The sequence below is a fragment of the Alnus glutinosa genome, chromosome 9 (assembly GCF_958979055.1).
Source record: "Alnus glutinosa chromosome 9, dhAlnGlut1.1, whole genome shotgun sequence".
NCBI lineage: Eukaryota > Viridiplantae > Streptophyta > Magnoliopsida > Fagales > Betulaceae > Alnus > Alnus glutinosa.
The window spans coordinates 20,286,376-20,299,252 of record NC_084894.1 but is presented as its reverse complement, the minus strand read 5'-3'; the positions used below and the strand labels follow the sequence as shown (position 1 = coordinate 20,299,252).

General features: G+C 35.2%; 1 protein-coding gene across 1 annotated transcript; it reads right to left on the bottom strand.

The window, feature by feature from the left end:
* Positions 1-1,942: 1,942 nt before the first annotated feature.
* LOC133876824 (integrin-linked protein kinase 1-like) lies at positions 1,943-11,265 on the bottom strand. Its single transcript, XM_062315067.1, has 6 exons — positions 11,020-11,265; positions 7,549-7,615; positions 3,080-3,150; positions 2,888-2,992; positions 2,618-2,703; positions 1,943-2,150 (listed from the first exon to the last, which is right to left on the bottom strand). The coding sequence occupies exons 1-6, from the start codon at positions 11,263-11,265 to the stop codon at positions 1,943-1,945; spliced, it is 783 nt and encodes a 260-aa protein (XP_062171051.1).
* Positions 11,266-12,877: the final 1,612 nt, after the last annotated feature.

The window sequence follows — 12,877 nt, the reverse complement described above, 5'->3', positions numbered from 1 at the left end:
TGAGGTCAGGGAATATGCTTGTTACTGGGAGCATTAGTTCTTTTAGCTCGTGAAAGTAAAGATTAGTCACAGGTATGCAAGTGTGCTCTTCGATGAGTTTAAAGAGAATGTGTTGTTTCAAAGGAACTATTCTAGCTACTGAGGTGAATTAGTTTCCTCCTTGAATGAAACTGGTACTAATACCAATCATATTGCATTACTAGCATTAGTTTGACTAGCATTTCAATATCGGAAAAAAAATAAAAATAAAAAATAAAAACTTCCCCACAGGTGGAGAGTACAGATACCAATTATGTTGCACTACTACCCAACTTTGTGCACATATCTCTCGTCTTAACCAATCAAATACTCAACACAAATCGGTCCCAACAATCTCAAAATAACCACTAGCAATTAAAATATATCAACACCTCATTCCCTTTTCATTTTGTTCCAAAACTTAAAGCTTTGACATCTACTAGTTCACCAATAGTAATCAAAATCCATTCCACTCAGAGACAGACCTAATCAATATCTAAGAAATAGAACCGTTCCAATTGAAAATCATAACGCGTATATATATATATATATAAACTGTATTTAATCAAATAAAATTTAAAGGTACTTTTGCAATATAAAATGTCATAAAATCTATCTAACTTGTAAATTTTCAAAATATCATACCAAAATAATTATTAATCCTTCTCCATGTACCAGAATGGAGTGTGCTTTGGATAACTGATACGTCAAATGCCAAGCATTAGTTTCACTCGAGAACAAAAACATTCTACCAAAAACCAAAAAAAAAAAAAAAAAAAATAGAGAAAGGAGCTAGAGATAGAAAACCTAGTCAATGCAATTTCACAACCAACTTCATCTCAAACTATAATGTCTAGATATAGAACTGATTCTGAAAATAAGAATACTTTCAGCAAAGACCATACTTGTCCAGAGTTATAAAATAAGTACCCAAGTAAATGCTTGGCTGCTATGTTGCTCAAAAAAAAAAAAACAAAAAAAACAAAAAAAAAAAAAATTTACACCTCCTAGGCAACATTTGGTGTTACCAGTTGTTATTGATCTCAGAACCTGCTATACTTTTTGGTTTGCAATTTCCATATTCTTGACCCTTATTTTCACCATGAGTTACAATATCTAGCTTCTCAAAAAATAGAACCTTTTTGATAGAACTGCATCTACACTATAAAATAAAAGACTTACTTACATGATGGATCGGAGGTTTAGGGTACCGAGGAAGGCGAAACTGCAGGGTTGAGGAAAGCTGAATCTGAAACTAAGAGTCAAAGAACTAAAGAAGTTATTGATTAACAAATATTCAACATGTGACTCTTGATTTCATCAAATTGAAAACTGAGGTTTTAATGTCAAAAGGAACGAAAGCACGAGGGGCTTGTGACATAATTTCCCTAAAATTTAATGCTTGCTGTAAATTGAAAAAACTAAACCATTGCAAGTTCTATGACATGTTATGTATCAGACTATTACCTGATCTTCAAGAAGAGTTACATTTGAACCAGCTGCAAGTGCCACAACTCTGAATTTATCTGGATTTTATGATACTATGTCCAATGTCTGTAAAATATCAAAGCTGATTCTAAGGAACTAATGAAGGGTCAACACTGTATCTCTCTCCCTCTCTTCCCTCCTCTATTTTTTTTTAATTAATTAATTTAATTATTTATTTATATTGCTCTAATAAAAAATCACATTTAGCTTTTTATTCCTCTTTCTTTCTTTTTTGCTTGAAGCTCTGCTCGAGCTTATATTATAAAGAGTACCAAATTTATATGCAAATTTAAAATTTTGGCGGGGGCTATGGACCCCTCAAGGGCGTGAGTAGTTCCACCCTGCATATGGAGGGAGAGACTCTTCGTGTTTCCCCCTTCTCTACTCCTCTTTCCCATGCCAATCAGTGTGTTCATCTTCTACCAAAAGAGAATCTTTACTCAAACTCAAACATATGCAAATTGCCAGCACTCGTTTTCTTTTTTTTTAAGGGTGGGAGGGGAGAGAGTATATACTTGCTTACATTTGGATGATACTCTGAAACAATCATCATAGGTTTATTTTGGGTAACAACTCCAACAAACTGAAGCACATTAGGATGTCGAACCTTTTCTAACAATGTTAGCTCGTGTTTGAAAGCATTTCTGTTAAAAGAAAGAAAAAATTAATTAAGGAAATAGGAGTTAATGTTAGTGCTATGAAATAAAATCTAGGAACCAGCAAATTCAGCAATCCTGCTGAACCAAACCCCAAATAACCACACAGGAACTTTAACGGCAACAGCATTTTGGCCAAACCATATAAACTTCATAATTTGCAATTGTTTGTTACAGCAAAACTACCTACTTTTCCAAATGATATGAAATTTCAAAACTGGATAGCTAAAGCACTCTTGACAAAATCAAAAACTGTAATACTTATATATATTTAAAGTACAAGTTCAGTCACTCCAATGTGAAGAATGTGAAAACCAGTTAGATCAGGAGAGCAACAAAACTAAAGCGTTCTATGAAATTCTTAAGGGAAAAAGACTGGAAATTGGTACTCTAAAGTGTAAAGACTGATCCAACATACATATTAAAAACAATGTCAAAATGAGATGATCACATACATGCTTTCAGGGTCTGAATAGCTGTCCTTGTCAAGTATCTTTACGGCAACCTTTGTGCCATTCCACTTAGCCACTTGATATGTTCCCTGTAAAAGAGGCACACAAACAGAGATATCTATAAAGATATTATAAATATTTGAGAAGGCATCAATAATTAGCTCAGTTCTTACAGAACAATGGAATGGGAGATCTCCCCTTGGGTCAATTACTTATAAAAAATAAAAATAATAATAAAAAAAAACATTGAAAGGAGAGATACAATGACCATACCTTTGAGATCCCGTCACCTTTCCGAACCTGAAGTTCCAGTGGATTAAGCTCATTCTCCGGAAGTTCTCGAGGATTTAAGACAGTCATAGGCGTCTTCCTGAACTTCTGAAAGTATGCAAAATGCCAATTTTAATAAGTCTCTTTACAGGCATGAAGTCTTACCTAAACAACAAGAAAATGTTCATATTATACCGGAACTTTGGCTCCACGAGCTTTCAAAATATTGTAAACTTCAGTATTTCCGTAATATTTAGCATCAGCAGCTGCCTGTCCAGATAAAGTTCACTTTCATATAATACTGCAGAGACATTAATTGTAATATCTTTCATAACTATCAACATTAAATTCTCTCTCATTTTGTTGAATGATACAAGAAATTCTTACCAAAAAAAATTAGAATCCATTCAAAAATTATATTGAAAATTAATCTCAACAACTCTTTCCCAAAATAATCCATAATCAACTGGAGCAATACACAGAAGGATATGAATACGAATATTTAAGAAGAAAAAAATGGAGAACTTGACAAAAGGGTATCGAACTATACCGCGTTTTTACAGAAGAGTACTGAATTATCATTCCTCTCGAACCCGGGGTTTTAACTATCAAAATGAATCTCAGAATGGCATTCCGTTTGTTCTCGGCGTTATAACGCGACGGAAGTCGATTCACGTGACTTTTTTAATGAGTTTGGTCTTCTTTGCCCCTGACTTCAACGGATACATCAAGTCTGAAACCTCCTTCACAAAGCACTTATCTCATACATTGATAGACTCTCAGCTCGTACATACACTCTCAGCTTCGGCCTACCTCCATCAACGTGTGAAATGTAGGTTTTTTTGCATGAGTTAATTTCTTCCGTTCTTCACGTGGAAGCGATCATAACCTATATCCGACAGTGAATCGAGCTCGGCAACCTCTACTGGTCCACTGTGTAAATGTGGATTGAAAGCATGTTCGTGGACATCCTCACCATGGAAAATTTTGGTAGAAGGTTTTATTCTTGTGTAAATTACAAGGTAAGTAATTTCTTCCCCCAATTTTTTTTCCCCTTAGGGTTCCATCTTTGTTTTCATTTTTTTTCCCCCTTTAGGATTCTATCTCTATTTTCCCAATTTTTTTTTCCTAAGGGTTCCACAAGTGTTGATTGATGGGATTTTCCAATTATGCAGCAAGAAGCTGTGAAATGTGATTATTTTTCATGGCGTGATCCTGAAATGTGTGTATATGGTCTAAGAGTTGTGTCGAGGTTGAGGAAGTGGCACGAGAGTTTGAAGCTTGAATGGGAATTGAGTGGAACCCAGGTCTCAGATGAAGCAGATAAATAGAAGTCTGAAGCTGAGAGAAATAAGAATGAAGCTGATAAATGCAGGGAAGAAGCTGAGAAATACAAGTTGAAACTAGAGAGATAGAAGATGAAGCTTCGGTCAGTAGAGAGGAAGTACAAATTTGCCTTTGTTTGTTCATAGGTAATATTCGTGTTGTTGCTTGTATATCCTCAATCTCACAGCCAGTGCAATGCGTCGAGGATGATGTTGGCATGAAACTTTTTTGTAATGATGTAATGCCTTGTAATGTTGTGAGTGTTGGTCGGATTGTGTTCAAGGGTGGTAACTGGTTTGTAATTGTTAGCCGGATTATGAATTTCCCTTGATAAGTGTATTGTAGTTGTTATCTTTGAAATATTGTTGTTCATAGGTGATATCAATTGCTATGTTGGTTCCAAAGAACTTGTAAATGACCAATATGGTATGTCTTTGTAAACTTGTTACTACAATTTGTTACCAATTGTCGTTTTGGGTTCAAAATTGGTACCAAAATTGGATGGATGTTATTGGTCATTCAATTGGTCTATTTGTTAACAAGAAGTTCACAGAGTTATAAACAACATTTGGTACCAACAAATTAAGGAAATAATGCCAATAACAGACAATACCAGAAATAGCATCATAAACAATTTGGTTTCAAAATGGTACATGTTATCATTGGGTGATATTCTGTAATGCTGTGTTGGTTCCAAAGAACTTGTAAATGACCAATTTGGTATGTCTCTATAAACTTGTTGGTACCATTTGTTACCAATTATTGTTTTTGGTCCAACATTGGTACCAACAGATTAAGGCAATAACAAATAATACCAAAATGCCATCATAAACCACTTGGTTTCAAAATAGTTTATATATGTGTTCCTGTAAACCTATTGATATAAAAAACCTGAATAGAAAAGCTAAACTCATCCAATCACAAACCAAACAAATTCCTCCAATAATTACACAAAAGTCAAATGACATCAAAACAAACCAATGCATAACAATTCCTTAACCTTCCATTACTCAAATAACATCAAAACACATCAAATTTAGCTACTGAAATTACAAATTAAACCCTTCCAAAAAATAGTACCATAAGTTAAATAACATAAGTTACAAATCATAACCATGCTGTCCATGCCCTTCCAAAATACACAACAGAAATCCAAAATATACATCATAACCATGTTGTCCATGCCCTTCCAAAATGTACAACACATATCCAAAAATACACATCAGACTTGCGAAATCTTCTTCTTTCCTTTATCCTTTTTGCCTACAAGTGGAGGAATGTCAGAACTTGTTGCTTTTGCCTTGTTTATGTCAAAGTCATGGGGGGTTAGTCTGAAAGTTATGCCACCTGCAACCCTAGGAGGACCCCATGAGCATGCAGATCCATCTCCTGGAACCTTGGGTGGTCCAGAAGGGTTCCCAGTGAGGTCAACCATCATCTTTCCTCGAGTGTTTGGGTTAGTTTGTGTAGGATGTGCTCTCAATCTTCCACCAACTCTGCTTCTAATTGCCAAACTGGTACTGGCCTTCTTCCTAGTATATCTTGTGCTTGCACCCGTTCCTCTAGTACTCTTCTCACCCCTACTTGGTGCAATAGATGTAGTGCTTGTACCCTCTTCTCTTGCTTTTACCCTCTTTCGACCCCGACCCCTTGTTGGTACAGTAGGATTGTCAGTAGATGGGGCACTAGATGTTGGTGCACTGGAATGGCCCACAGATGGTGCATTGGAGGATTCACCCAACTAAAAAGAACACATCAAATGTCAGAAACCATCACAAAACAACACAAACATATTAAACTCACAGTATGAAGAAACATATGCCTTTAGGTGCTAAATGTATGCTAAACAATCACAAAAAAGAAACATTACCCTGTCAAGATTGCAGTCAGTATCTGCAGCATGTTCTATGTAGGAAGTTCTCCTACGTTGTTGTCTTTCAACATGCCTCATCCTAACAGTACATGTTCTTGTATTGTGACCATATTTCTTGCACATCCCACATTGGTTCTTCTTGCCACCTTTTCTAACTGAGTATGGATTTGATGTCTCATCAGCACCTCTATTTCTAACTTTCTTAGGTCTACCTATAGTTGCTCTTGACTTAGGTGGTTCAATTTTCGATTGATTTGTCCTAACCCATTGCTCCTCACTTGGTACAGGGTAAATAATGGGTGCATATGCCTTTAAGTACATCTCCTTTCCAAAGTAATGACTCAAATAATCATCTGGGTTGCCTCCACCATGCTATATTGCCGAGATGGCATGACAACATGGGATGCTAGAGACATCCAATTTTCTACACCCACATGTTCTTTGACACAAATTGACCATATACTTCTTGCCCTTGCAATCAACCTTAAATAAACCATCACCAGCAAATATTGGTGTACAATGGCTGGCCTCATCTTCCTCCATCTCCAACTTCTCTTTAATTTTTGGCCCCACATTCCCCTCCATGGCCCTTATAGCATCTCTCTTCCTTTGGTACCTTCTCATTAAGTTTCCCCCGATTCCTTCCAACATTGTCAAGATGGTCTTATCCCAAAACTTAAGGATCCAGCTATTGAAGCACTCAGCCAAGTTATTGTGCAGAAGGTCACACTTTGTACTTGTGTTGAACCATCCTCTACACTAGGTTCTAGGGTCAACCTTTTCTAGGTACTCATGTGCTTTAGGGTTTAGGTCATCTCAGCAACTTCAATAAGACTCAGATATTGCCGATGACCAAACACATGGTCCCGTAACAACCTAAACCCTAAACAATAGGAAAAGTGTCCCTAAACCCCAAATAACGCCCAGCATTTTAGAAGAAAAACAAGTAATCTGCAAATAAACAAATATGGTTAAATAAATATTCATTTACACTAAAAAAAAAAAAGACCCAAAAAGTTCATTACCTTTAGTCAAAATCAGCCTTTGATGCTTGATTCTTATGTATACTGTCGAAAAAGCCACAGTGTAACAGCACGGTTAGGGTTCTTAGTGCACGAGTACGGATGGGGAGCTCTAGGGTTTCCGGAGACTTACAAAGCAATTTGGGGGAAAATAGGAAAATATGATACGATGGCAGAATTTTAAGTTCGAAATTGTATCCGTTGAAGTCAGGGGCAAAGAAGACCAAACTCATTAAAAAAGTCACGTGGAAGTCACGTGAATCAACTTCCGTCGCGTTTTAACGCCGAGAACAGACGGAATGCCCTTCTGGGATTCATTTTGATAGTTAAAACCCCAGGTTCGAGAGGAATGATAATTCAGTACCCTTCTGTAAAAACGCGGTATAGTTCGATACTCTTTTGTGAAGTTCTGCCAAAAAAAAAAAAAAGCGAGCTGGAAGTACCGTACCGTGCCCACCAGCGATCACGAGCATCGATGCTGACCTTCCTACTGAGCAAAAGCTTGACGACCTCGACGTCAGTGGCGGAGCCAGAATATCAACTTAGGGGGGACGAGATTAATTTTTTTTTTTTTTTAAAAAAAAAATGATTACAAACAATAAAAAATATAACTAACAAAATTCATAAATAAATGTAATTTATATTTTCACCCATAAGCTATAAGCATAAAAAAAATATATAAAAATTAGTTCTCAAATCATACGTTTTTTGAAAAACAAAAAAAAATTGTTTGGCTTAGTCAATAAACTCAATTACTCAAAAGACCTGCGCTGCCCTTAAAAAATAAAAAAGAAAAGAAAAGAAAAAGAGCATTGCACAAGCTCTCTAGTCTCTTCCACAATTATTTTCAGGCTTAGTTTTCATAAAAAAAAAAAAAAAAAAAAAAAAAAAAAAAAAAAAAAAAAAAATTTAAGGCTTATATTTTGTATTGAAGGCAAAAAAGCACAAGACCCAAAAAGAAGAGTAAAAAAAGTCAAAAGACAACAATTGCGTATCAGTGGATTCAATGAGTAGGCTTGGGTCTTGTGCGTTTGTGATTTTAAATGCTTTGTTTCATTATATTCAAGCCTAATCAGTGTCATTTCTCAAAAATGAAACGGGGTGTTTAAAAACACAAACGCATCAAACATTTAAGAACAACTCAAACACACCGTTTAAATCTTCTTCTTCATGGATCTTATTTTTAACCTAACTTTCTGAAAGCTCTAAAACTAAAATTGGATTATAAAAGTCCACAAAATAAAAATGGCATGTCGTCTGCTGCTTGCCCCTGCTAGTAATGTCTATGTCCCTTATAGTTGGTTTAGGGGGACAACCAGGGTATCAAAAAAAATTTAACAAGTGTAAAAAAAAAATTTGTGGGTTGAGTACCCCCTCGCCACCATAGCTCCGCCCCTAGGCAGCACGAGCTTGCTTTTGCTCATGCCACGCGACACGAAACCTACAAAAGCAATAAATGGCCAAGCTTTTGTGAACTAGCTGTGTGAATATTTGGGTGTACTTATTTAACACCATTTGCAGAAAAATATGGAGATTTAACCGTTGGACTAAACTTTTTTCATATTTATTAACGGAGAAAATCATTTAAAAAAAAATTGAGTTCACCGTCAACCGCGAGCAGCGGATTATTTCCCCTTATTTCCTCTCCATTTTCACCTTATCCGAACGGTTCACCCACACACAACTTTTTCATGATGATAGTGGCCACGGACGGAACTAAATAGTAATAGGGTTTCAGAGTTTGACAGTAGCCAGCTTTGAGAAATTTTCGGGATAAGTTTGACCGTTGTCAAGCTTTTAATGATCTGCCACGCGTCAATGGATCACTGTCAAAATGATATCGTACGTTTTTATCTTGTCTGTCAGATGAACTCATATCAAAGGGCCACTGTCACTGTTTGGCAGGAGAAAAAAAAACTTCCTCCTCCTATTCTTTATTTATTCTAAAAATAATTAACTGTAAAATTATTTTAACTTTTTATTTCATTAATAATTTTTTATTATTATTAAATAAAAAAAATTTACTACAATATAAATTTTTTTTAATTTTTTATACAAATTCTTTTTACTTTATATCACATCTATTACTTCCAATTTTTACTACCAATTTCTTTTCCCTTATCAAACAAAGCCTAATTTTTTTTAATTTTATATATTCAATTCTTGAATTTTTCGGTCTCAATCTATTTTACTGTCTAACTTAAAAAAAAAGTATTAATTAATTAATCGCTAAAACCATGAAAAGTTTAAAAATATTTTATTCAACTATAAACTATAAACATACGTCTTCTCTTTATAAATTTTTAAATTTGAATTATATTAATTAATTATTATTTTTTAAAAAGAAGGTAAAAGTCCAAACAATCTTTGTTTCCCTTTTGACCTACAAGCCAATTGATTATGTTCTTTCAAATAATAAAAAATTGTCAATATTTTTCCTAATAACGAAAATACAGTTAACACAATTTTTTTTTATTTCTTTTTAAAAAAAATTTAATATTCTAATTGAAAGTTTGAAAATGAACATTGTCAATTAGCTAGATGATAATTTAAAGAGATATGTAAAAAAAATTTCTTAAAAAAAAAAAAAAAAAACTAAATAATTAGTTAAGAGTGTTACTCGTTTACGATATTTCAATAGGCCTTCAAATAAATCCAATAAAAGAAGCAGCCTACTACTGGTGCAGGTGCTTGGCCGTTATTCAAATAAATTTCATGCATTTATGCCCGTTTAATAATCCCGCCATCCCCTCTCCACTCCTTATGGGAGGAATTTTTTTTTGTTAAATTAAAGTAAAAAGTGATTTATGTGATATAAAGTATAAATAATTTCGTATTTTAGTGATTTTTTATTTAAATAATAATAAAAAATTATTGATATGATATAAAAAATAAAAAAAATTACGAATATTTTAAAGTTAATGTTTTTTAGGAGATGTAAAAATAAGAGAATGAGTTATTAAACAGGGCTTATGTTAAACATTTTGCTTGATGACCTGTCAGATTAGGACAACTGTTAATCTTCCACAAGTTATAGGCTACTGGGAAAGTGAGCCTATACTATTTTTTCTCGGGAAATGCTATATTTACTACATGGGCACAACACCCTCTCACATGAAGATATGAATACGAATATTTAAGAAAAAAAAAAAAAAAAGGGAGTTGGAAGTACCATACCGTGCCCACCAGCGATCACGAGCATCGATGCTGACCTTCCTACTGAGCAAAAGCTTGACGACCTCGACGTCAGTGGCGGAGCCAGAATATCAACTTAGGGGGGGCGAGATTAAATTTTATTTTTTTAAAAAAAAAAATTGATTACAAACAATAAAAAATATAACTAACAAAATTCATAAATAAATGTAATTTATATTTTCACCCATAAGCTATAAGCATAAAATATATATATATATATATATATATATATATATATATATATATATATATATATATATATAAAAATTAGTTCTCAAATCATACGTTTTTTGAAAAAAAAAATAAAAAATTATTGTTTGGCTTAGTCAATAAACTCAAAAGACCTACACTGTCCTTAAAAAATAAAAAAGAAAAGAAAAGAAAAAGAGCACTGCACAAGCTCTCTAGTCTCTTCCACAATTATTTCCAGGCTAAGTTTTTGTAAATTTTTTTTTTTTAAGGCTTATTTTTCGAGTAATGATAGGCAGGGGCCATCTTGCCTGGCCCCTGCCCGGCCCTTTCCTACGTGGAAAGGGCCATTTCGGTTTTAACATTTTTTTTTTTCAAAAAAAATTAAAAATTAAAAATTTAAAAATTTGAAAACAAAACCACTACAGCACCCCATTTTCTCATTTTTGTTCCCCGAGCTTCCCCCCAAATTTTCCCTCCCTCTCTCCATCTACCCCAAAATCTTCCCACCGTCGACCACCACGCACTACCCGCCATCGTCGACCACCACGCACGACCCACCACCGTCGTTCCGGAGACCATTTTCGCACTAGCCCGCCACCGTCGTTTTCCATCTCCGACAGAGCGACCGCCGACGAGGTCCCCCACCGTCTGATAAGCACCGTCGACCACTGCCTACGTCCATCTCCATCTCCGGCCACTAGGTACTGCCAGGCGCCATCTCCGACGACCCATACCCAACCACCGACAGTCTTCCAGTTCTGGCCCTCTTCCATCTCCGGCCGTCTTCTAGTTCCGGCAAACCAGCATTTTTGTTTTTTTCAGCTACCGTGACCCAGCTTCGCCACCGTCGACCACCACGCATGACCCACTACTAGGTACTGCCAGGCACCATCTCCGACGACCCATACCCATCTCTGTCTCCCTCCACGACGACCCATCTCCATCTCTTCCCACCGAACAAATCCGACGAGCCCAACCATCAAAAGAGGTAAGGTTTTTTCTTTTTTTCTTTTATTTTTCGATTTTCCCCGTCCTCTGGTAGTAAAGATCTTGTTTTTCCACTTGTTTTTAGATCTAGAATCTCAGTTCCCTCCACGACAACCCATCTCCATATCTTCCCACCGTACAGATCCGACGAGCCTAACTGAACTACCATCACCGTCGACGAGCCTAGACATCAAAAGAGGTAAGGTTTTCTCTATATTTTTTTAATTTTTTTTCGATTTTTCCTCTCCTCTGGTTGTAAAGATCTCGTTTTTCCACTTATTTTTGTATCTAGAATCTCAGTTCCATTATCCTCAATATAGTTGGGTTTGAAACTCAGATCTGTATTTTTCGTTAATTGGTTTTGCTGTGGAAGATTGTTGGCTCTGCTTGGTGTTTGTTTAGGCCTTTTCTTTGTTTCAACCTATTAGTTGTTTTTGGCTTGTAGTTGTTACTCTTTTCTTTTCTGCAGAATTTTTGCAGTTTGTATTCTTTGATTATATCTTGATTATTGCAGCCCTTGAGCAGTTCCTTGAAAATGATGTAAGAATTTGGTTTCTGCTCCCATGCTTTTTGAATTATATCTTGGTATGGTAATGACCCCGTCACTGTTTTTGCAATCCACATTTCTTGCTTCTCCTCCCTGCCAACAAAGTTGCCAAAAACTGAAGAGTAATGATTGGGAGAAGAAATATTTCCGGAATTCATCCGGAAATATTGCTTGTTCATGGCAAAGTGGTAATATTATTATATTACCACTTTGCCATGAACAAGCAATATTTCCGGATGAATTCTGGAAATATTACTTCTCCCTAGCACTGCTCAAAACTGAAATATGTAATTGATTCCCATGGCTATATATATAGCACTGAAAGCTCCTATTTTTAGCCAATTCTAATTCTCAATTTAAGGAGCTAGCATTCGTATTATTGGAAAATTTATATAGTGTACTGAAGTGATGCAATCTACATGTTTGAATTTTACATATTTATCATCATCAAAGACATTGCATCTCCAACTTTAGTTATCTCATTCTCTATTTTGATTGCCTCATTTCTTAAATGATTTATTTGTTAGCCCAAAATGCTATCCAGTAATGTTTTGTGCCAAATCTACTCCCTTTCGAGTTCAATTTTTTCTGGGCTGGGTTACTAAAATGTATCTTCTATGTTGCTTTCCAAAATCCATCTGAGTTTGATTAGACTTAGGAAAAATGATGACTGTTCATGATAGTTCATATTTACTGCATATATGTGTGTGTCACTGTTATATACCTGTACTGAAGTTTTTTTGAGTAAATTGAGCATGATGTGGTTTAATATGATGAAACATGAAAAATAAGTAGATGGAAATCATCCTTTAGTGTTTATGGGAACATGGGACGGTGTATATGGAATCTTA